The sequence below is a fragment of the Nansenia antarctica genome (genome assembly GCF_963989245.1).
Source record: "Nansenia antarctica genome assembly, chromosome: 4".
Lineage (NCBI taxonomy): Eukaryota > Metazoa > Chordata > Actinopteri > Argentiniformes > Microstomatidae > Nansenia > Nansenia antarctica.
This window is the reverse complement of record NC_137689.1, coordinates 6,312,525-6,337,524: the sequence shown is the minus strand read 5'-3', so window position 1 is coordinate 6,337,524 and position 25,000 is coordinate 6,312,525. Positions and strand designations below refer to the sequence as shown.

The 25,000-nt window shown below is 45.5% G+C and overlaps 2 protein-coding genes across 2 annotated transcripts in view; both read right to left on the bottom strand.

Annotated features, from left to right (window-relative positions):
* The window catches only part of copb1 (COPI coat complex subunit beta 1), a 21,394-nt gene extending 227 nt beyond the window's left edge, over positions 1–21,167 (bottom strand). The window contains exons 1-22 of the mRNA XM_080530390.1: positions 21,035–21,167; positions 19,980–20,133; positions 19,528–19,757; positions 18,560–18,729; positions 16,820–16,934; positions 16,610–16,702; positions 16,336–16,473; positions 15,885–16,004; positions 15,670–15,777; positions 14,949–15,095; positions 14,406–14,551; positions 13,991–14,087; positions 13,535–13,695; positions 12,738–12,858; positions 11,555–11,782; positions 10,784–10,963; positions 6,497–6,641; positions 5,969–6,088; positions 3,920–4,065; positions 3,541–3,630; positions 720–875; positions 1–117 (exon numbers count right to left, since the gene is read on the bottom strand). The exon at positions 1–117 is cut by the window's left edge and continues 227 nt beyond it. Coding sequence (XP_080386516.1) covers positions 58–117; positions 720–875; positions 3,541–3,630; positions 3,920–4,065; positions 5,969–6,088; positions 6,497–6,641; positions 10,784–10,963; positions 11,555–11,782; positions 12,738–12,858; positions 13,535–13,695; positions 13,991–14,087; positions 14,406–14,551; positions 14,949–15,095; positions 15,670–15,777; positions 15,885–16,004; positions 16,336–16,473; positions 16,610–16,702; positions 16,820–16,934; positions 18,560–18,729; positions 19,528–19,757; positions 19,980–20,070 — 2,862 coding nt within the window. The 5' untranslated portion in view covers positions 20,071–20,133; positions 21,035–21,167 and the 3' untranslated portion in view covers positions 1–57. The remainder of the gene's footprint in view (positions 118–719; positions 876–3,540; positions 3,631–3,919; positions 4,066–5,968; positions 6,089–6,496; positions 6,642–10,783; positions 10,964–11,554; positions 11,783–12,737; positions 12,859–13,534; positions 13,696–13,990; positions 14,088–14,405; positions 14,552–14,948; positions 15,096–15,669; positions 15,778–15,884; positions 16,005–16,335; positions 16,474–16,609; positions 16,703–16,819; positions 16,935–18,559; positions 18,730–19,527; positions 19,758–19,979; positions 20,134–21,034) is intronic.
* Positions 21,168–22,184: 1,017 nt separating this feature from the next.
* The window catches only part of LOC308154955 (proteasome subunit alpha type-1-like), a 5,354-nt gene continuing 2,538 nt past the window's right edge, over positions 22,185–25,000 (bottom strand). The window contains exons 3-10 of the mRNA XM_080528178.1: positions 24,740–24,841; positions 24,514–24,617; positions 24,093–24,181; positions 23,816–23,886; positions 23,523–23,652; positions 23,331–23,410; positions 22,843–22,947; positions 22,185–22,460 (exon numbers count right to left, since the gene is read on the bottom strand). Of these exons, the coding sequence (XP_080384304.1) occupies positions 22,389–22,460; positions 22,843–22,947; positions 23,331–23,410; positions 23,523–23,652; positions 23,816–23,886; positions 24,093–24,181; positions 24,514–24,617; positions 24,740–24,841 (753 nt within the window). The 3' untranslated portion in view covers positions 22,185–22,388. The remainder of the gene's footprint in view (positions 22,461–22,842; positions 22,948–23,330; positions 23,411–23,522; positions 23,653–23,815; positions 23,887–24,092; positions 24,182–24,513; positions 24,618–24,739; positions 24,842–25,000) is intronic.

Here is a 25,000-nt window from a genome sequence, read left to right as displayed (position 1 = left end):
TTGCCCAGTGAAAGGGAGGAGGCGGGTCCTAGGTTGGACTGCTGGTTGGAGGTTGCTTTACGCAGATGTTTTTTTCTGGGACAGGTTGATCTTGTCACCCAGACTTAATGCCATACCCTTTGGGAAAAGAGGAGAAAAAGATGACTTTTAATACATTGTATTCTCTTCATTGAACGCCCTTTCACTTCCACTAGCAGCTGGACGGCAGAGAGGCGTTCAGTTTCCCTGGGAGGCGCTCATCTGAAACCCCTTCGTTCTCTTGTCTCGGTTGAGAGCGGATACAGCTCGCTGACAAGACTTGATCATACTGCTAGTACTATGAGCAAGGCCAGGCAAGGCAAGGTTATTTGTATAGCACATTTCAGACAACAGGGGCGATTCAAAGTGCTTTACATATAGCATAACAAATAATACATCAAGAGGAGAATAGTAAACTGATTTTTTTTTAAAAAGAAAAGAAAAGGTAAAAAAAAAAAGTACAATGGTAAGAATATCTATCTATCTATCTATCTATCTATCTATCTATAGATAGATATAGATAGATATAGACCAACATTGAAACTTCTTAGATTTAAACATCTTTAGGGTTTGGGCCTGTTTGATTTCTTCAGGGAGTTTGCTCCAGGAGCACAGAGCTGACAGAGTGACTAAAAGCTGCTGCACCGCGTTTTGTTTACCCTCCGAGCGAGGGAGGGGTGAGGGAGGAGAGAGTGACCCACCTGGCTCTTGGCCCGGATGCGGATGTGTCCGTTGACGGGCGCGTCGGGCCCCAGGTGGATGGGCTTCTCGATGCTCACGTTGGCCAGCGCGTCCTCCCCGAAGATGGAGCGGGCGTACAGGTTGGCGGCCATGAACCCGCAGAAGCCAGAGAGAGCCTGGAGGAAGACAAGACAAGGTAGAGTGAGGACCACGTCACGTATACATCACCACTGCTACCTATCTGACACAGGAGACGGAGTCCACAATTGCTCCTCTGGGAATGTGATGAGGTTGCGAAAGATAGAGGGCTCGTCTTAAAAGATTCATCATCATAACTGTCTGAAACTAAAAGACCAAAAAGTAAAAAAAAAAAACATTGATTTCCCCCCCCCCAGTCTCTCATGGGGTACATTTTCACTTTCCGAACTGATTGATTGAATCAGACAATTTAGAAAAGCCGTTTATAAATCCGATCCTAACACTGCAAAAAGACAGCAGCAACGAAAAAGTTATAAATGCTCTGAGAACTTCCACCTCATCAGTCCATCGTTCTGGCAGGTTGAAAACCTAGACCCTAGACCAGAGGTCGGCAATTAGGTTTGGCCTCGGGCCAAAACATTTTTGAGCCACTAGATGGCGGGCCCGAACGTTTTTTTTTTTCTAGATTTTTTTTTTTTTCCTAACACCAGGGGAGCCACCCCTCCTAAATTTCGTTGTTTGGTACCTGTACTGTAGCAATGACAATAAAGACCATTCATTCATTCCATTCATTCATTCATTCATTCATTCATTCATTCATTCATTCATAAGTAATTGATTGTTAAAAAATGTGACACGTTCTAATGCTTTGACTTTTCTTTCGAAAAATGTACACATCGCTAGTCAACTAACACAGCTTGTTTTGTGAGCCTGCTAACAATGTAAAGTAGTGTTGTAGTTAACTAGGTAACAATGTAAAGTAGTGTTCTAGTTAACTAGATAACAATGTAAAGTAGTGTTGTAGTTAACTAGGTAACAATGTAAAGTAGTGTTGTAGTTAACTAGGTAACAATGTAAAGTAGTGTTCTAGTTAACTAGGTAACAATGTAAAGTAGTGTTCTAGTTAACTAGGTAACAATGTAAAGTAGTGTTGTAGTTAACTAGGTAACAATGTAAAGTAGTGTTGTAGTTAACTAGGTAACAATGTAAAGTAGTGTTGTAGTTAACTAGGTAACAATGTAAAGTAGTGTTGTAGCTAACTAGGTAGCAGTCCAATCCATTACGTTGCAGTATTTTGGCTTGACTAGCAAGTTTGTGTTGTGATTCTCAACAACGTTGAAACGTAGTTTCACCCTTTTCCATAGTTTTGAATAATAAATGTGTGGACTGACGATGTAGCGCAGCCTAGCTTATTCTAATAATTATTTAACATACTTTCATTCTGAATGATTCCCCCCTCCTCCCAGACAAGGTCACATTATTATTGGATTGGTTGTTTGCCTGCCGGGTGAAGTTAGCTAAACATTTAACCTGCTAACTAGCAAGAGAAACATCATGTCACTCTCCAAAGGTGTAAAGAGGAAAGTTGACGGTGAAAACAGGGCATTTAAAGAGGAATGGACAGCGAACTATAATGTTCATCCTACCTGGTTTCATCAACGCAAAGCCGTTGTGAGACTCACATCTTCCGTGCTCACAATGTTCCCTTTCTATACATGCGAGTCGTCCTTTTCCTCAATGAATGTGATAAAGACGCACGAGAGGAATCGATTGATGCAAAAAAAAACTTGAGAACTGCCTGCGGATTAAAGTGACGTCCATATAACCAGATATCAAGCAAATACTGACCGATGGGAGATACCACATTTCACATTAAGTGAGTACCAAGCCTGTCGTTATTGTATTTAATAACCTAATTGTATTTTTTATATTTTGAATGAATGGCTCATTGTAATTATTATCCCTAATAGCGTGTTTGCTCTGTCGTTTCAGGAGCATAGGCCTATGCACCACCACCCCTCGCATAAGCGGATTACTTTTCTTTCTTTTCTTTTTTTCACCGATTTTGTTGTCAATGTTTTTCAGAATATTAAACTGAATTTGCTTTGTTACTGTTCATATGTGTGTTGCAGTCACATATACGTAAACATTACGTTTGAATTATTTACTGAGCTGGTGTTATTTTTTTCAAACCACACACGGCTATTTCAGCACTACACGTTGTCCACCTACTTATGATTCACTATGAGGGGTTCAGCGTCAGTGCGCTTCGGTGCACCCCGCTGCCTGATTGTCTGTCCCTGTGTCATTCACTCTCAACATGGATAAAAGTACAATAAGCATTATTCAGGTGGAGGTAGATTCTCTATTCGGACATTATAGGCGCTATATGTGGGACTGTCGGTCCGATATTGTAAAAAAAAAAAAAAAAAAAAAAAAAAAGTGGATTCTCAAAATATTCTGCTGGGCCAAATATTATTGGTGATGGGCCAGCAATGGCCCGCGGGCCGCCTATTGCCGACCCCTGCCCTAGACCCTACCAGATGTTTATCATCATCATTATGGTCCCGTTGCCAAGGGTCGACCAGGTCCCACTGCACTGTGGCTCAACCGGTAGAGCCGGCGTCTAATGATCGCAAAAAGACAGCAGCTCGCAGCTGTTCGAATCCCCGGTGGGCCACGTGTCGACGTGTCCCTGAGCAATGGCTGTGACGCCTTGACTAGATGTCCCCTCTTGTGCATCGATGCGTTTCGTTGTACCTTGACCAATGACAAACTTTTAACCCCTTTCCCCTCTATAATAGAAGAGATTTCAATGAGACTACTGTGGGTAAATAAAGGTTAAATAAAAAAAAAGGTTACCTTCTCTGGAGTCAGACACTTCATGTTGGTGGAGCTGAGTATGTGGTGCAGGTAGTCGTTCAGGTCTGTGATGTTGGTGTTCACTGTCACCTAGAAGAGACGCACAGGGTTAGAGGTCGGAACATGTTCACTGTATCTTTTTTACAATCCCACTCACATTTACCACCCTATTGGACAGAGAGAGTGAAGACAGACAGGAAAGTAAGGAGAAGAGGGCATGTCAGCAGGGCATGGGCCGGACCCGAACCCATGCCGACATGTGTGCACTGTAGACCGCGGTGCTAGACCACTGGACCACCCCAGGCCACACATGTTTACTGTATCTTAAAAGAAACAAACAGCGCTGTTCCTGTTTGTCCGACAGCGTCCGACAGCGTACCTTGTTCTCCCACTCAAACTCCGCCCACATCTGTCTGAACTCAGCGTCCGTGCAGGAGGCCGGCTGGATGTAGTCCATGATGTCGATGTGGATGTCGCTGAGCACCACGCAGTTCCTGTCGCTGGCCGCGCCCGACACGTCATACACTGAGACACACAAGAAAAATAATAAATAGATTGTCATATGATATATATAAATATGTTCGTTTGGTTTTCGGGAACTCGTAGCTCCCAATTGGTGAAGATAACTCCGACCTGAATGCATTCGAGTGCTTTTGAAGTGGGAACAACTGTTCAACTAATGAGATTTCGTTTGCAATTCAATGAATGTTGACGTACTACAAACATACTGTACATGTGTTATTGTAAAAAATGCCATGATATATACAGATATTTTTTTCAAAACACGAGGAGGCTGTGGCTCAGGAGGTAGAGCCGGCATCTAATGATCGCAACTCAAGGTCAGCACAGCAGTTGGTTCAAACCCCGGCTGTGGACATGTCGAGGTGTCCTTGGGCAAGACACTGAACCCCAAATTGCTCCCAACGAGCGGGCCGGCGCCTCGCATGGTAGCTTGCCGCCGTTGGAGTGTGAATGTGTGTCTGAATGGGTGAATGAGAGGCCGTTGTACGTAAAGCACTTTGGAATAAGGCGCTGTATAAGTGCAGTCCATTTACAATTTCAAATGTGTTCATAAAATGTGTGAGTGGATTCTGGCATCAGATCAACCATCACTTGGACGACCTCTCTGACCGCAGTGGGTCAGGCTACAGAACCAGTCATCAACCACACACATCACCACAAACACCGCTACCCCCCCGAGGGACAGTTTAATCACGGCTCCTCCTCTCCACCCTGGACACAGCAGACAGCTCCAGTCTCCTGTCACCTACAAACATGGTCAGATGACTCAGCCCCTGTAGGAGGATGACTCTGTACAGGGAGGAGATATTTCCACTGTTGTCATCGACGGGTCACTGTTGGGAGGGTGCATGACTATGACTATCTGCTGGGGTGGTGAGAGATAAGCTGCAGTGGAAAGAGAATCTCCTTGCTTTAAAAAAAAAAAAAAAGGGTCAGGGTTTGCTCAGCAAAGGCTTTTTATTTTTTTAAGGAAGCTCAGATTTGTCTACCCCAAGAATGCTCCATAAGTTTCATAAGTGTTGTGGCTGGTGTCTTGTTCTATAGAGTGATGGGTTGGGGGGTAAACATCTCTAGGGATGATCATGATGCCAACAGGATGAATAAAATCATTAAGAAAACTGGATCTGGTAACTTCCATCGGCACACACCTGGACAATCTGACCTATCACGAACAATCACCCATCACACACACACAGCCGGACAATCTGACCTATCACGAACAATCACCCATCACACACACACCTGGACAACTTGACCTATCACACACACACACCCGGACAATCTGACCTATCACGAACAATCACCCATCACACACACACCTGGACAATCTGACCTATCACGAACAATCACCCATCACACACACACCTGGACAACCTGAGGTCTGTAGATAAGAGGATCCTTGAGAAGCTCAACAACATTGAGACTTGCATCAGCCACCTCCTCCACCTCCTCCACAGTATCTACTCATGGCATCACAGTAGAAGGACAGACATGTACTTTACCAGGGAGCAAAACAGAGTGTTTCCGGAAATCTTTTTTTACCTTTGGCTACGAGGCTTTTAAAAATTGATGATGTGCTGCTTTTTAGTGTCTGTGTGTCCTTTGTTCTGTTTTTATTGTGTACTTGCGTATGTTGTAGGTATTTTAGTATTATTAAAGTAATATCATATGAGATCATATATCTTCTCTAAACTGTCAAGTCTACTTCTAGTTCTTCAATGTGAAACTTGATCTGTCTTTTCTTTTTTAAACTTTAATTGTGATGTATTATGTTGTAATGTGTGTCATTTCTTTATGCTGCTTTCTTGGCCAGGTCTCTCTTGTAAAGGAGATGTTTAATCTCAGTGAGACCTAACCTGGCTAAATAAAGGTTCAATAAATACAAATAAAGTAGTAGAGTTCTTACCAATGTTGCCAAATATGATGCCGTTCTCAGTGGATGCCACTTTGACGTTGGCCTTGATGTTGGCAAAGTCGTGGGGGGCCAGGGTGAGGGGGGAGGGCTTCTCAACCAGCTTCAGGTCACCTGGGAGTTGAAAGGTTTGTAAGTCAGTGCTACACAAATATACACAAGGTTCACCAAGAGAGATGATGGCACTAAAATGTAATTCTGGTCAAAAACATTCACAACATCACCTTGAAAACTATCCACATAGTCCTGCTTAGGTGAAGAGTTAAGGAAGAGAGGGAGAGAGAGAGGGAGTATGAGAGGGAGGAGGAAGAGAGGGAGGAGGAGAAGGAGGAAGAGAGGGAGGGAGGCAGAGAGGGAGGGAGGCAGAGAGGGAGGGAGGGAGGCAGAGAGGGAGGGAGGAGGAGAAGGAGGAAGAGAGGGAAGGGGAGAGGGAGGAAGAGAGGGAGGAAGAGAGGGAGGGAGGGAGAGAGGGAGGAGGAAGAGAGGAAGGAGGAGAGGGAGGAGCATAGACTAGCCACTCACCCAGGGTGGCCAGCTCCAGCGTGCAGTTCTGCAGGGTGTCGTTGGTCTGGTTGACCACCAGCACGTCCAGCACGATGTCATACTGGTTGACGTGGACATAGGCCTCGGCGTACACTGGGTCTGAGAAGCCGGTCAGCTGGGTCACCTGACATAGGAACACACACACACACAGGTCAGCTGATGTAGGAACACACACAGACACAAAGAACTATGCTTATTGCGAGCTTTCGGACTCCAGGCTATCGGACAATGTAAACAACAGCTGTATGATGAGTTTGTATGACGCAGTTTGACGAGACTGAAGAGACGCGCAATGCATTTTGGGGATTTAGTATCCCAGTAGTGTCCAGTCATGGCATACTCCATTTTTTACCCAAAATCTAGTATACATACTAAATTTCTCGCATACTCAAATCTTGCATACTGTACAGTGTGAACGCTCTCGCATACTAAAATCTACGTCATATCTAGTATGAGTAGTATGCTAGTATGCCATTCCGAACACACACACACACTCTGTAGCATAGCTACATGCACGTATACCACGCAATAACCTATAACATGCATCACCTCAAATAGTCTGCTTGATATACTAATCTACTGGTATAAATACCAGTAAATGATTGAAGACATAGCTAAGATTGAATAAAAAGGGAGTGACTTCTCAGTAAATCACTCTGATACGATCAAAACAGCACCACAGCCCAAACCCAACATGCTAATTAACAACATACAGTGTTGTTGCATACTTATCAAAACATACTTCTAAAGCAATGATTTCTGCCTCTCTACATTCATTATGATACAATGCCATCTGCTGGCAGATGAAGCTATATCATATATATATATATATATATATATATATATATATATATATATATATAATGGCTTTGCCTAAATATCATATATTCTAGATTGGGTTCAGTTTATTCAGTTTTTCTCAAAACTTGAGCCATTATTTTAAGAAGGTGACGATATATATCCACAATGCTAAAAATCGCGATTTGAAATGATGCGATTAGCTAATCGCAAAGCCTGCGATTTGCCTGCGATTTGGGATACGTCATACAGCACGTCGGATTCAACGTCAATGAACGTCAACGTCAATGAACGTCAATGTCAATGAACGTCAATGTCAAAGAACGTCAACGTCAAAGAACGTCAATGTCAATGAACGTCAACGTCAATGAACGTCAACGTCAATGAACGTCAATGTCAATGAACGCACACGCACAACAACAACATCGCACGTGAAACGCCCACGTTTCGGTAGCTAGCAACATTCATGGTGGATAAATGGCTTCAGCAGAACCAGAAGCAACGATTTAGTCCCGAAGAAAAACAGCACTTCTGTTGTAAGTATTTCGGGTTTAGGATGTGCAACAAAAACAGGTGTTGGGCACGACCTGTCGTGGAACAGTCGCTACATCCCGAGGCAACGCCACAAACCTGTATCAGCACTTGAAAAAGTACCACGGGCAGCTCTATGACGAGTGTGCGGTCAGAAACGGAGAGTTAAGTGAAAGTCCCGTAGCCCAGTCTAACGTTAAGCAAACTAGAGTTTTAGAGTCGTTTGCGGCTGTTACACCGTATGAAAAGGGCTCACGAAGGCACCGTGAAATAACCAATTCCATCAAGCATTACCTCGCTAAAGACATGGTGTTTATTAACACTGTGAGCAACGAAGAGTTTAAAAAACTAATCCAAATGCTGGATAAAAGTACTAACAACCGATCTGCGGTCGAGCCGTGCACTTCATACATTACGACGAGTTGAAGAGTTGCCAGCAAACGGTATACTTTTCCTGCTTTATCTATCTATCTATCTATACAGAAAGGACCTATTCTTTTTTACTGGACATTTTTATTATGACTTTATTTAACTTGATTGCAGTATGTGCAATATTTAGATGCTGCTCCTGAGCCATAATTAAATAACCTTGTTTGTAGAAAGTAATGCTCTCTGAAATTAGCCCATGATAGACAGATTCATCCAATTACCTGCCCAACTTTAAAGCAACCCAGTGTAAGTTTAGTTATTTCACTCGTAGCTCGGGCTGTGGGGGTGCTAGAGGAGGGAGAAGACGTACAAACTGCACGTTGATACGACCTTCCTAGCCGGAGATATGGCCGCACTTTACAAAAACGTCCTTTGGGTCGCTTTAAAAAATAATAATCGCAAATTAAATCGCAATCGCAATATCTGTCCAAATAATCGCAATTCGATTTTTCCCCCAAATCGTGCAGCCCTAGGTGAGAGTGGTCGTTAGTTAAAGGTGGTCAGGTGTAGGTCAGGTGTAGGTCAGGTGTAGGTCAGGTGTAGGTCAGGTGTAGGTCAGGTCAGGTGTAGGTCAGGTCAGGTGTAGGTCAGGTCAGGTGTAGGTCAGGTGTAGGTCAGGTCAGGTGTAGGTCAGGTGTAGGTCAGGTGTAGGTCGGGTGTAGGTCAGGTCAGATGTAGGTCAGGTCAGGTGTAGGTCAGGTCAGGTGTAGGTCAGGTCAGGTGTAGGTCAGGTCAGGTGTAGGTCAGGTGTAGGTCGGGTGTAGGTCAGGTCAGATGTAGGTCAGGTCAGGTGTAGGTCAGGTCAGGTGTAGGTCAGGTCAGGTGTAGGTCAGGTCAGGTGTAGGTCAGGTGTAGGTCAGGTGTAGGTCAGGTCAGGTGTAGGTCAGGTGTAGGTCAGGTCAGATGTAGGTCAGGTCAGGTGTAGGTCAGGTCAGGTGTAGGTCAGGTCAGGTCAGGTGTAGGTCAGGTCAGGTCAGGTGTAGGTCAGGTCAGATGTAGGTCAGGTGTAGGTCAGGTCAGGTGTAGGTCAGGTCAGGTCAGGTGTAGGTCAGGTCAGATGTAGGTCAGGTCAGGTGTAGGTCAGATGTAGGTCAGGTCAGGTGTAGGTCAGGTGTAGGTCAGGTGTAGGTCAGGTCAGGTGTAGGTCAGGTCAGGTGTAGGTCAGGTGTAGGTCAGGTGTAGGTCAGGTCAGGTCAGGTCAGGTCAGGTGTAGGTCAGGTCAGGTGTAGGTCAGATGTAGGTCAGGTCAGGTGTAGGTCAGGTGTAGGTCAGGTGTAGGTCAGGTGTAGGTCAGGTCAGGTCAGGTGTAGGTCAGGTCAGGTCAGGTGTAGGTCAGGTGTAGGTCAGGTCAGGTGTAGGTCAGGTCAGGTCAGGTGTAGGTCAGGTGTAGGTCAGGTGTAGGTCAGGTCAGGTGTAGGTCAGGTGTAGGTCAGGTGTAGGTCAGGTGTAGGTCAGGTGCAGGTCAGGTGTAGGTCAGGTCAGGTGTAGGTCAGGTCAGGTCAGGTGTAGGTCAGGTGTAGGTCAGGTCAGGTATAGGTCAGGTCAGGTGTAGGTCAGGTCAGGTCAGGTGTAGGTCAGGTCAGGTGTAGGTCAGGTCAGGTCAGGTGTAGGTCAGGTCAGGTGTAGGTCAGGTTAGGTGTAGGTCAGGTGTAGGTCAGGTGTAGGTCAGGTGTAGGTCAGGTGTAGGTCAGGTCAGGTCAGGTCAGGTCAGGTGTAGGTCAGGTCAGGTCAGGTGTAGGTCAGGTCAGGTCAGGTCAGGTGTAGGTCAGGTCAGGTGTAGGTCAGGTGTAGGTCAGGTCAGGTGTAGGTCAGGTGTAGGTCAGGTGTAGGTCAGGTCAGGTCAGGTGTAAGGCCAGGTGTAGGTCAGGTGTAGGTCAGGTCAGGTGTAGGTCAGGTGTAGGTCAGGTCAGGTGTAGGTCAGGTGTAAGGCCAGGTGTAGGTCAGGTCAGGTGTAGGTCAGGTGTAGGTCAGGTCAGGTCAGGTGTAGGTCAGGTCAGGTCAGGTGTAGGTCAGGTCAGGTAAGGTCAGGTGTAGGTCAGGTCAGGTGTAGGTCAGGTGTAGGTCAGGTGTAGGTCAGGTCAGGTCAGGTGTAGGTCAGGTCAGGTGTAGGTCAGGTGTAGGCCAGGTGTAGGTCAGGTGTAAGGCCAGGTGTAAGGCCAGGTGTAAGGCCAGGTGTAAGGCCAGGTGTAAGGCCAGGTGTCAGGCCAGGTGTCAGGCCAGGTGTCAGGCCAGGTGTCAGGCCAGGTGTCAGGCCAGGTGTCAGGCCAGGTGTCAGGCCAGGTGTCAGGCCAGGTGTCAGGCCAGGTGTAAGGCCAGGTGTAAGGCCAGGTGTAAGGCCAGGTGTAAGGCCAGGTGTAAGGCCAGGTGTAGGCCAGGTGTAGGCCAGGTGTCAGGCCAGGTGTCAGGCCAGGTGTAAGGCCAGGTGAGACCAGGTGTAGGTCAGGTGCGGGCCAGGTGCAGGTCAGGTGTAGGTCAGGTGTAGGTCAGGTGAGACCAGGTGAGGCCTACCTTGTTGAGTTTGGAGGCCAGGGGGTCGGTGGCCTCCTTCCTCTGGGTGGTGCCCATGGCGGCCAGCAGGCTGAGCTGGAACTGGTCCTCCTTGGAGGTCATCTCGTTCTTGGCCGTCAGCTGCATGAAGGAGATGGGGTCGTCCGCCTGCACCGTCACGTTGCGTTTCTCCGACTCTTTCTGTGGGTCGGAGACAAGAATTTAGAATTTAGAATTTAGAATTGACCATTTAGCAGACGCTTTTAACCCAAAGCAATTTACAATTACAGATTACAGGGACATTCCCCCTGGAGTAACTGAGGGCACACAACGCTATCAGGGCATGACCATAGTCCACACCCCAGAATGAAAAAGGCAAGGCTCAAGAGTTGGATGAACTCATAGGGGCTTTCACACCGCCACAGAACCGTGCCCGTTCTGGAACCTCCGAACTTGGTGCTGTCTGGCGAACCAGCCCGCGTTCATACCAGTTTAAGCGTAAACCATCAAGAAGGAGGCTACTTCACTGGAAATAAGGATAATATCTTCCACTACAACATCTGAAATAAACACTATTTTGTATGGTACTTAATGGTAATATGGTAATACGTTCTCTTACCACCCAGCTACTCTGATACTAGAATAAAAATGGCTTATGGTTCCAGACAGACCAGTTCCTGGCACGGTTCCGTGGCGGTGTGAAAGCCCTATGAGAGGTTAAAATTGGTGTAGGTGGGTGGACTGGGAGGTTAAAATTGGTGTAGGTGGGTGGCCTGGGAGAGCGCTCCTCACCTTCTGCGACAGCTTCTCCTCCTCCAGCCTGACGGTGAGCATGTGGGACAGGGACTTGCGGCACTCCTTGTTGAAGATGTCGTTCATGAGGGGCGAGCACTCCGACAGGACCTTGAGGCAGAGGGAGATGCGGTCCACGTCGTCGTCTGTGATGGGCTTCTTGGGCAGGGAGGACTTGCCCAGGTGCAGCACGGTGGCCATGATCAGCATGGCCTCGGCCACGAAGGACTGGAGGGAGAGAGGGGAGGAGGGGAGGAGAGGAGGGAGAGAGGGGAGGAGAGGAGGGAGAGAGGGGAGGAGAGGAGGGAGAGAGGAGGAGGAGAGGAGGGAGAGAGGGGAGGAGAGGAGGGAGAGAGGGGAGGAGAGGAGGGAGAGGGGAGGAGAGGAGGGAGAGAGGGGAGGAGAGGAGGGAGAGAGGGGAGGAGAGGAGGGAGAGGGGAGGAGAGGAGGGAGAGAGGGGAGGAGAGGAGGGAGAGAGAGGAGGAGAGGAGGTCGGTATGAGGACACCACAGAGGAGTGGACAGGAGTGCCCTGAGGCTAGCCAAGAGAGCTTTGAGACTGGGACTAAAGCAAGAGTTCACACTTGCACTTTTTAAAGTGGGTTAGCACTGACGTTAGCCGGCCCTCGCTTTGACGCAGGACTTTTCTGGGTTAGCCCCAGCAATCACCCAAAACACAGTGCCAAAATAGCCATAATGTGAACCGCGGCCAACTGTGGTTAACTGCAATGCTATCATCCATCATGATAAGGCTGTTACCATAACAGGAGCTGGAGCTGATTTATTGTCATTGGCTTTGAAAAAAAGTATATTTTTCTTTTCATGTATTATTTGCTGGTTGTCATCCTGATGGCGCACTAGCAAGCTACGTTGTGAAAACTTTTCATTGTGAAAAATGTAACTCACTGAATCCATTGCATTGCAATATTTTGGCTTGACTAGCGAGTGTCAAATGAGCTTAAATTTTCCGGTCCAATTTATTTACATTTTTCAGAATGAAAGTCAGAACATTTGGTCGGTTGCCGACTTTCTTCCCCCTTTCAGCAGCTGCCGTCACATATTACTCCGTCATTCAACATTCAAGCTTTACCCAACAAGAACCTCAACCAAGTGAGATTGACACAAGTTTCACTTTCAATCGTTTCAAAACTAAATGAAAAGGAAAAGGTACCGTGTCGACTTACATTCTGTCTCTTTTTGTCTTGAACGATGGCGACGTAGCGTAGAGCCACTTTGGTCAGGGTGGTGGCCAGCGAGGCTGCCACGTAGAAGTCTCCATCCATCAAGAAGCCCCTCAGAGGAGGCCTACGAGAGAGGAATAGTGACAGTTTGGTCAAGATTCATCATTCAACCCCTGTAACAACATCACTCAGAAGGCCGGTTCAGACAGAAGATCGGCGACGAGACGAGACCGTTTCAGGACGTCGCAGAGAAAAACCACGGCAACCGCTTGCAACCGACGTTCTAAAACCGTCCAGTTCAGACCAAAGATTAAAAGATTAAAGATAATTCACACAGCTGGAACTAGAAGCTGGACGTTCTAAAAACTGTTTCGATCTTTTGTCTGAACTGGCCTTAATAGAACAGCCATGGGTGGGGTAAAAATGTTTTTATATCTTTGCACTCGATCAAATTTCAGGACCCTCCTTTCATGACTTTTCCTAGATATGTGCGTTCCACCCCCCCAGTATCCTTACATTTTCAAAATCACATCAGGATAAGCTAGTATAAAGCTATTTTGCAGTTTTTCTGTGTAGGAGGCAGGCTAATTGACTAAATTACGTTGTGTGTAAATAGCAGCTAGTGGACGTTGTGTGTAAATAGCAGCTTTTCATTGTAAAGACCATGGTCATTTCACCCCGGAGGTGGCTCTTATAGTAGGAAAAATAGGTGCGTCTGTTCTAGTGTTAAGATTCAATAAACTGTACTGAAGAGACAGAAGAATCTGTGGTAAAACACAAAGGACATCTTTTCTTTTTACCGGTCTTCCTCTTTCTTGGAGGGCCGTGAGGAGCTGAGGGCGCTCTGCGTCACGTAGGTGCCCATCTCTGTCACCAGCTTCTGGGCCGGTGCTGCGTTCACCTCCTCCTCCGGCTTCCCTTCTCCCGACTCTTTCTTGATCTCGTTCTCCACGATGGGGATCTGAACACAGACATCAGAAATGAAAATGGGTCAGGGGTGAAAAAGGTGAGAAGGATACGAGAGCCGGAACCTGCTAGGGGGTCCCGGGGTTATGCTCCTCACAAGTTTTTTGGGGTGGAAAAATGAGCCAACATCTATTTTGGATTCTAAACGGCGAATTTCGTGGAAAGGCGATTTCCATGCCTGATACATGACAAGACCTCAGGCACCGGTATCATACTATCAGCTCATCGTTATCGTCTTGTGCACTGTAATTAGCCTCTATATTAATCCATCGGCGTCGCATCCAACATACCTCTCCGATCGACCTGCGGACCTCTGTCATCACGCTCTGAATGTCCTCTTTTGTGCTGCAGTATTCTCCCAGGATCCAAAGCCCTCCTCTGTAGATTCTAACATAGTTTGGAGGGGTTGGTTGGATGTCAGCCTTTACAATTGATTATCACACATCTGACACCTAGGCATCTCAGGTAATTGAGATTAGGGTTGCAAAATTACTGTAATTTTGGGAAACTTTCCGGTAATTTCCAAAGTTTCCCTGTGGGTTTCAATATGGAAACATGGGAAATTATTAAATTATTACCCAAATTTACAGGAATTTTGCAACCCTAATTGGGATACTGTTTGTAAAATGCAGTGATACCAAAGTGAGCAGGGACTAGGGAGAGAGACAGCAACATGACTAGAGGAGCTGGCTGGCGAGGTCTTACTTGACGGTCTTGATGGCGTGGAAGACTTCCAGCATCTTCTCTATGATGAGGGGCCGCAGGCTCTCGAACCTCTGGATGGCCTCGCGCACGAACTCCAGAACGTCTGCAGCCGCCGCCTCGTTAGTGTCACTCAGGAACTCCATCAGCTGAGACACACACACACACACACACGATTTACTTACTTATACACACACACACACACACTTTCCTCACTCAACACACACACACCACTCAGGAACTCCATCAGCTGAGACACACACACACACACGCATGATTTACTTACGTGTGCACACACACACATGCACGCACACACACACACACACACCACTCAGGAACTTCATCCACTGAGACACACAAACATGTGTATATACACACACACACACACACACACACACACACACACGACCTTGGCTGCATTGAATTACAGGGTGTGAGGGATGGGGGGGGGGGACAGGGACTGTAAGTGAATAAGCGACCTTGGGTACCCAGAAAGGGACTATATAAATTCAAGTTATTATTATTGTTATTGTTATTATAACTCACCACAGGGATGACGTTGGCGGCCATGTCAGGGAAGCGCACGCTGCAGGAGTGGAGCGTCCTGACCAGCAGCTGCCTGTACTTGTCTGTGTCCTCGTGCTCCGTTACGTTGTTGGTCTTGATCACCTCCTTCTTCAGAACGATGACCAGCTGGAACCCAGAAACACACACAAGACTTTAGGACACTCACCCTTCTGTTTGCAACAGGATGAAGTACAGGAGAGTTAGATGAAAAAAGAGTAGGGAGTACAGTGCCTTCGGAAAGTGTTCAGAACCCTTCACTTTTTCCATGTTTTGTTGTGTTAGAGACGATTTAAAATTGATTAAATTAAAAGAATTTGCCATCAATCCACACACAATACCCCAGAATGACAATGTGAAAACATGTTTTATTTTTTTATTTCTGTATTAAAAATAAATAAATAAATACAGAAATACTTCATGTATTCTGACCCTTTGCTATGACACTCCTACAATTAGCTAAAATGTCAAACAAAATCACTCGCTAAGATGAATCGAGTCCATCTTAATGCAAGGATAATAGTTCATAGTTCAATTTTGAAACTAATATCTTTGTTTTCATAGTGTCTCTGATTTTCATAGGAATCAATTACACACACTGCTTACAAGGAGCAATATAGTGTGCAACTAGCTAACTAGTTAGTAACTAGACGACGATGGCCCAGTGAGGACCAGGACAGCGGTCCTGTGAGGAGAGACCCACCTCCTCTACGTTGCGGGAGGAGACCAGGTCCAGGGCCAGCTGCAGGGTCTTCTTCCGGACCTCCAGGTCAGGCGTGCTCAGAACACGCAGGATGTCCATCACCAGGTCCTGAGAGACCAGAGACATGTCTCGTTAGGACACTTCACAGATGTACTGGTGTCTAACATGGGGCTTGTTCACCAACAGTAACAGTAACATTACAGCTGCAGTAGTACCTGTAGAACACGTTCATGGGAGGGATGCTCCTTCAGCTCTATCAGGCGGTCCAGGACGATCAGCTTCACGTTGTTGTCGCTTTCCTTGATGATCAGATCAATGTAGCACTGGGCAGCTGCCTAGAATTCAGGATTCAGGATTTAGAGTCAAGTTTATTTATATAGCACATGTTCATACAAGCAAATGTAGCACACAGTGTTTTACAGAATAAAACAAAACAAGACAGATAGGAGAATAAAAACTAGTGAAAAGACTTGACACAAGTACAGAGTCAGACAGACCATATGACAGACTAACAGTGATGATGCTGTAGCTGCTGCTGTCATGTGTATATACTCAGACAAGGTACCATGGCAAGGTCAAGGCAAGTTTATTTGTATAGCACATTTCATACAACAGGGGCAATTCAAAGTGCTTTACATATAACAAGAAAATACATCAATCCAATACCTTGATGGCGGTGGGGGCGCTGGACAGGGTGATGAGGGTGCCGGCCGCCTCGTACTTGACGGCTGGGCTGGAGGACTGCAGCAGGTTGTAGATGCAGCGGATGAAGCGTGCGCGCTCAGAGGGGTTGGCGTGGCACACCTACGCATGGCATGCAGCAGAGCAGGAGGCGCATGTCAGTCAGATCCTCACATTTATTAATTTGTGTACTTAAAAAATTATAATAATTCTGAAATGATTTCTGGTGTGATTTTTGAAATGTGAATGAACAACTCACCTTATAAATTAGCTCCACAATGACCAGCTGGAGAATATCTCCAAATGTGTGTACTTGATCAATGCAGGTGCTTAGGTAATCCAGAGCTCTGTCCTGCACAGTGGAGAGTTAACAGTGTTAAAGAGGGTCTTAGACAACTAAGAGAGACAGTGTTACAGAGTGTCTTAGACAACTAAGAGACCATTGTGACAACCGTATGAAGGTATTGACCTGGTCTGCGTGGATCAGCATCATGAAAGCATTTCTCTTGCAGCTGGCGTCTTTTTCGTTCACGAGGAAGTCATGGATCAACTCCGGGGCGTCGGGGATGAGATTTTCAAAGTTCCTGAATGAAACAAACATTTTACGTGAATCAAAGTGTCCACTCTATCAAAGTGTCATTTTGGTATTGTATCGGAGCCATTATTAACGTACATACAAACTATACATGACATGTTAGAAGTGTACAGCACCTCTACACACACTGTATAGTAGGGATGTTATCTTTTAATGTGTAGTAGTAGAAGTAGAAGTATGTGTAGAAGTATTCAAATAAATAAAAATTGTGGGTCATCTGAAAAAAAGTTTGAAAAACTTTCATTTTCAAGACATAGCTAAGTGTCAGAAGAACCTAGATGTTGAGGCCCCCCAGCCCACCACACTAGAGATGCTCCGATCTGATCGGCGCCGATCGATATCGGCCGATATACGCCCTTGATCGGTTTTGATCGGAGTTCTCAAAGCGGCCGATCAAACACGGCCGATCAGTTTACATAGAGAAATGGCGTCGCCAGTCTGGCAATATTACACAGTGTCGGAAAGAGACAACAAATATGCAGTTTGTAATGTCTGCTCAAAAGAAATTCCTCGCGGAGGAACGCACGCAAGGTCTTTCAATACCACGAATATCATACGGCATTTGCTGCGTTCGTCGATTCGCTCCGAGAGCGCCGAAGCGCACACTGGGCTCGACGTCATAAAGGGACCGATTGCTTTGATTGGACGAGAGGCGTTCCACGAGTGCTGGTCAGAGTTCCAGCGCGACTTCACGAGCGTAGTGTAGGTAGTGTTCAGCGACGTCATGTGACCCCGCGAGCAGGAAGTCACTAAGCGAGGCTAAGGCCCATAGCAACAACTATTAGCGCGCGAGTTTTAGGTCTTCCTCTGTGCACCTTGCACAAGTGTAGATAGCGAGCGACTTTTCAGCATAGCAGGACATATTTTAGATGATAAGAGGAACAGGCTGAGTGCCAAAAACGCTGAGATGCTTGTATTTCTCAAGGCTAATCTGCCAGTGATGCTGCTTAATCAGAAGTAAGGTTTGAGTCTGAAATCTCCTTAGGTGCAATGTTTTGTTTTTTTGTTTTATTGATTATTGCTGACTTGCTGTCTTATCTCCTCCTAAATATGACTTGAAACTGACTGACTTGAAACAGTATTTTATATTTGGCTATAGCCTGTTTATGTTGCAGTTTAGTTAGGGTATGTTTATTGTTCCTCAGGAAAGCTACAGTATAAGCTCCAAGTTCTCTAAGAGCCCCTAGTTCCTCTCATTCGAGTGGAATGTTGCACATTTGATGTGACAGTGTACATTTTATTTATTATGATTTTTATTTTCACATTTTATTAGTTTTTCCTGAAGTAAGCTACAGGTGGTTGTGAATTCAATAAAACAGATGGTTGTCAATTCATGATACTTTCTCATCTCCTAATTTCATTTGAATACTTCATATACAATGTCAATGGTGTTAAGAATAATTAAAAACATAAATAATGCTACACAATAAATAGAATGCTTCAATTGCCATTTTCGACGCTGTGATCGGTGATCGGTGATATCGGATCGGCAGATCACTGATTCCAGTGATCGGTGATCGGTGATCGGCACCAAAAACCCTGATCGGAGCATCTCTACACCACACACAGTGTACCTGTAGATGGTGTAGATGGCCAGGAGGACAGTGGACGTACCTGTAGATGGTGTAGATGGCCAGCACGGCGTTGCGGCGTACGTAGCTGTGGCGGTGCTCCAGACAGGCTCGGATGGCGGGCATCAGAGGCTCCAGCAGCTCAGACTCCTTCAGCTTGCAGAGGAAGCGCAGAGTGGACCCCCGGATGAACTCGTTAGGGTGCTGCAGGTCCTGCAATACACGGGTGAAAAGATAAAATCTGATTACTTATGAGTACTTCTATATATCTATACACACACACTCACACTCATATACGCACGCACGCACGCACACACACACACACACACACACACACACACATAAACACACAAACAGACACACACCCACACACAGACACAGTGTCTAAGTGTGTGTTAGCTTGTTACCTAAAATCTGATTACTTATGAGTCGTTTCTACATGAAGTGTAGACACACTTCGTTCCAGTTTGAAAGTTGACAGTCAAGTTACGGTAGATATTAGTATCACAGCAGGCGATGTAATATGTATTCCACCATCTCATAGGCCTCTTATACTCTTTGTAGTGCAAATCAGTTCATTTATCTAACAATTCACTGAGTATATCCTCGCCTTCTTAAAATAATGACTTATGTCACTTTTGAGGAAAATGATGTTGTTGCCTAAATATCATATATTCTAGATTTGGTTCAGTTTATTCCGTTTTTCTCAAAACTTGAAAATATGACTTCAGCCATTATTTTAAGAAGGTGACGATATATTGTACAACATACTGCTACCTGCCATCCTGCCCCTCCTCCCCTCCAACACCCTACCCTCAACCCCCCCCCCCCCCCTCCACTCACGTGCACAAGCACACACAGAAGCACACACATACAACTCCAGAGGATCACAACAGAAATAAATCCTAGGATTTTAGTGTGTGCTGCTCATTCCTCGACAGCCCATGTAAGTGTATGACATATGGCATTGATAGTCATGATTGTCAAATAAAAACGACCTAACCACCGTACCTTCCTGTAGGCGTCACAGACCAGGATCATCTCCTGGAGCAGCTTGCCGTCCAGCGTGGTCTTGGGCACAATCTCCCAGAACACCAGCAGGAGCTTCTTGATGGTGTGGTCCTGGAGCGGGAGGACGAACCGGATGATGGTCATCAGAAGACCCGGAAGCTTCTCCCCGTTCAGGATCATGATGATCACCTTCTTCAGAGCCTCCGTCTTCGCCTTGATCTCACCCTTTTCTAATGTCGAGAGGAAATAAGTTTCGATTATTACTCCAACTGTCACTCTGACTCCAACTGTCACTCTGATCACATAACCTCACAGTTGGGGGGGGGTGACAAACTGAAATGATTGTATTATTACTCCAACTGTCACTCTGATCACATAACATCACAGTTAAGGGGTCACAGGTGACAAACAGAAATAATTGGAGCTGTTAGTTAGTTAGTTAGTTAGTTTACCTAAGTCTGCTTTCAGACTGATTTCCGATGGCGGCTCCGAGTCATTCGGGACATTGATCAAGGTGTAACACACATTCTCTGCGGCTGTCATCTTGCCGGTAGGATTGTCCTCTGTTGGCAGAAGCCCCAATCAAGTCAACTGAGTAGATGATCCCTGTAAAAGTCAACACATGAAGACATAATTAATCGATTATTGATTACACTCACTCAGCTGCACACATACAGCTGGTATAACTAGTAAAGGTAAAGGTATAATGACATTTGTCATGTTGGAAGTGTATAGTTGCATCTATGCATGCATCCAATGATCCAAATGTGAGTTAATTCAGTGATTTGAGTACAGATCAAACTTCCTAACCAAGCTAACACACACACACACACACACACACACACACACACACACACACACACACGCACACACACTAATGCATTATTTGTATTGACAAGTAGGATACATATCATGCAAGATCCAGATATTACTAAAAAAGAGGTCTTAAACACACACACACACACACACACACACACACACACACACACACACATCCACGTAGACACTGTCTGGTCAGCTAGCTTCACATAGGCGGCCTTGGCTTCAGTCAGGGAACATAAGTAACACACCCATCATGATCATTCAACTTGTACAGTATAATCAAGTCACACACTAAGAAAAGCACTATGTCTAACTACCAGTGTCTTGGTTTAACATGTTTACACACAGCTAACAGCGACCTGTCTGTCACACACCATCACAGCTAACAGCGGAGGGCTAGTGCCACTAATGTAAAGTGCGTTCGTAAATTTGCTCTGAGAACGCCGGAGCGCACACTGGGTCAACGTCATAAAGGGACCAAGTCATTTGATTGGACAAGAGGCATTCCATGAGAGCTGATCAGATTCCCAAAGCGATTTTACGAACGCAGCCAAGCCAATGCAAACTGGTAGCTAGCTAGCTGGCTAGCCTGCGAATGGAGGAGGAATAACATCTCTGACATCAACACAATCTTCCATAAGTAGTTCTCTCGCTCTTTGGGTCAAGGAAATATCCAAACGTTTACCTTTAGTGGAGGTTTATAGTGTATCAGAATAGCCTCCCGTGTCGTGTTTGTCTTATTTTCATCTGCGAATCGATGTTACTGCGAATTCTGCTCGGTGTTCTGGCTCCCTTCCCGTTCCGTACTTCTTCTCCCCGTGATGTGGAGGCTAAACTGTCTCTGAGCCACATCACTGCTACGGTAAGCGAACAGGGTCAAATGGTGCGCTGGTCCAGACGCGAAGGCAAAACAATTTAATGAATGAATGAATCACTGAAAACCCCTTTCACTTAAAAGAGCTTTCCCAGTATATTCCATGGAATTTACCTGGTAAGGGGGCATGTGTGAACGGGATTTACAGGGAAATATCCCACAGTGGTATGCCAGTATACTATTACAATAATGTGTCTAGTGAACAGAGCTACAATGTATTTATTTACTCATTCTACAGATGTGTTTGATTTATATGATAGTATAATCTAATCAACAGCATATTATGACTATTACAAATAGCTGAGCAGATGAACCCCATGAAAGTTGTTCGTTAGTGATGTGGTTAATACTTCGTCATCAATATTTCTTTACAAGGAAATCAAGATCACTGAACAGTGTCTTGATGTGCATTTCTATTTGATGTCATTGAGCAGCTTCCTTGTGGTCTGTGCATTTATGTCAACACAACCATGACATTTCCACTTCCATGCTTCACGGTTGGTATGAGGTTCTTGTGCTCAAATGCTGTCTTTGGTTTGCACAGAACATGTCTTCTGTTAGTGTGCCCAAATAATTCAACTTTGGATTAATCTGTCCAAAGCACACTGTTCCAGAAGTCCTGGTGTTTGTCTAGGTGTTCTCTGGCAAACTTTAGTCTTGGCCTGATGTTTTTTTTGTTTTTTTTACACCAAGGTTTTCCTCCTTGCATACCTCCCATGACAATCAAACTTGTGCGGTCTCTTTCTGATGGTAGATGCATGTACTTTGACATCAACTGAAGAATTACCTGTAGGTCCAGTGATGACATTCTAGGATTGTTGGAGACTTCTTTAAGCATCTTGCGGTCTGCTCTTGGGCTGAACTTGCTACGACGGCCTGACCTGGTCATGTTGGCAAGTTATTTTAAATGTTTCCCATTTTTGACATTTAAAACCAGATGAACCAGATACAATTTCAGAAAAGTTTCTCTTTAATGACAAAAATAAATGCAAACATTGAACAGCTAGAAAATCATAGATGGCAAAGGAGAACAGAGTTGTTCCATGGTGATGGTTCTCCATGTTACAGGTAATAACAGTGAGGGTGAGGGGAACAATGTTGGACTGAAGTAACGAGGGATAAGAGCTCTGTCATCTCCACCGCGGGGTACACCGCCCCTCCCACCTCAGAGCTCCATGGGCTCATCTGGCTTGTCTGCCGCCGCCGCCGCCGCCGGCTCATCATCTGGCCCGACCACCTGCACAACAAGAGGAACAGGCATGGGTGGATGTTGGAGGACGTATAACACATCTATAACACATCTATAACACATCTATAGCCCATTGGAGGACGTATAACACATCTATAACACATCTATAGCCCATTGGAGGATGTATAACACATCTATAGCCCATTGGAGGATCTATAACACATCTATAGCCCATTGGAGGATCTATAACACATCTATAACACACTTGAGGTTGTATAACACATCTATAGCACATTGGAGGATGTATAACACATCTATAACACACCTATAACACATTGGAGGATATATAACACATCTAAAGCATTACATCTCATGTTCTTTTTAAGACTTTTTTTTTGTTGAGATTCTACAGTCTCCATGTTTTACGTACCCTTCTTTGCGGTCTCTCCTCCAGGCCCTCCAAGTATGACGCCACATCGTCATCATCGTAGATGGTGAACTCCATGTCCTTGCCAACGATCCCAATAGACACATTCTGAAAGAGCAGACAACTGATTGACAACCCACTTCTTTTTTTTAAGTTATTTTATCTGAATGGGCAGTCCCACTCATATTTTTAATCTTACTGGACAGATTCAGTGAAAACAGACAGGAAAGTAAAGAGAAGAAGGGAGAGAGGGCATGTCAGCAGGGCACGGGCCGGATTCGAACGCATATCGACATGGCCATGTGTGTGCACTGTAGACCACGGTGCTAGACCACTGAACCACCAGTGGACCACCCCAGGCCACTGGACCACCCCAGACCATCGTACTGGACCACTGGACCACCCCAGACCATGGTGCTAGACCACTGGACCACCCCAGGCCACACAACTCACTTTTGAATTGATGCCATTGAAGTGTTCAGTGTAGTTACCTTTGTGGTGAGATCTTGTTCTGCTGGGAGGGTTTCTCTCAGCCCTCGGAGGCCATGTTGGATCAAGTCATGCAGATTGCCTACAGGGGAAACAAATGAAACGATTGGATGATTGGAAAAGACATGGATTGGATCATGAAATGACTCAAGCAATAGAATCAGAGAATCAGAACGGGGACACAAGATGCTCACAGTCAAGGAATGCATCCATGTTCCTCTCCAGGTAGGTGCGTGCGGACTGGGAGCGGGCACCGATGGACATGGCCTTGCAATCAAAGTAGTTGGCAGAAGGGCAGGACTGGAAAATGTGTGGTCCCATATCCTGAGAGAAGCGCAGCAAATATTACACATAATAATGACTGATATTCTATTCTCTTAAGCACTTTGAGCTGCAACGTTTGCATGAAAAGTGCTATACAAGTTATTATTATTATTATATTCTGACAAATAATACATAAAAAAAACAAATATAATAATAATCTTACATCATATCCTGCAACGAGTAGTCCCACGCCATAAGGCCTCCTGCCATACCTCTGTGTAGGGATCTGGGTTTCTGAGTGGCAGGTCAAGGTGGATAGTTTATTTGCAACAAACACTTTAAACAGAAACCTTTTACATAACGACCAAAGTCAAGACTCTGGAACTCACAAACAATACTAAAGTATCTATACTAGACCATCAGGGGCCTTTATCGTGAAATGATACTGATCTAGTTCTATCTATACCAGACCATCACAGGCCTTTATTGTGAAAGGATACTGCTGCCGATCAGTGAGACCAGGCGGGACACGGGGAGGGGACGGTCAAACACAAACCTGGAGTCCAGACACTCCTGACGCATGAAGTTGCTGAGGGAAGCGGACAAAAAGAAAAAAGCGTTAATAATAATAATAATAATAATAATAATAATACATTAGACTCATATAGCGCTTTTCTAGACACTCAAAGACGCTTTACAAACTGAAAAGATCCGAGTAGTAATAATAAAAGACACAAAAAGGTTACGGTAGTAGGGGAGGGGGAGAGGGTTAACTGGTGAAGGCGAGCTTGAAGAGGTGGGTTTTGAGGGCCTGTTTAAATGTTGGGAGGGTGTTGGCCTGTCTGATGTGGCTGGTTAACCTCACTTTATACATCGAGTCTGAGGACTATGAAAACACAAGTCTATCAGATCCTCTCTCACCACAGTAGCCTTGCATCAGCAGTGAGGCCGGCAATGGAGATGCCCACATGGCTGTCCACATGAAGGATCTTCTTCTGGTGAGCAGCCAGCTCAGACTGAGCTCTCTGGGGAACAACAAGAAGAATACTTTTAGATGAGTTATTTCACAATTATTTCCCATAATGCTCTGCTGCTGTTTGGTAGTAGAGGAGCAGAGGATTTACTGGAAAGTACTGTTTTCCCCTACCTTCAAAGCCACCAGGACTGCATGAGAGCGAGATTTAAGACCCACTGTGGCAGATCCCTGTTTCACTGCTTCCATGGCATACTCAATCTGATGAATACGCCCCTGGAACACAACACAGAGACCGTAAGTTATGTTAGTCATGACAGCTCGTTCTCTCTCTCTCTCTCTCTCCTCCAACAGTTTGGATTTTAAATCAAACTATAAAGTAAAGTAGAGACTCTCAGCTTTAATTCAATGTTTTGTTCGTTCAGATTGGCTTCA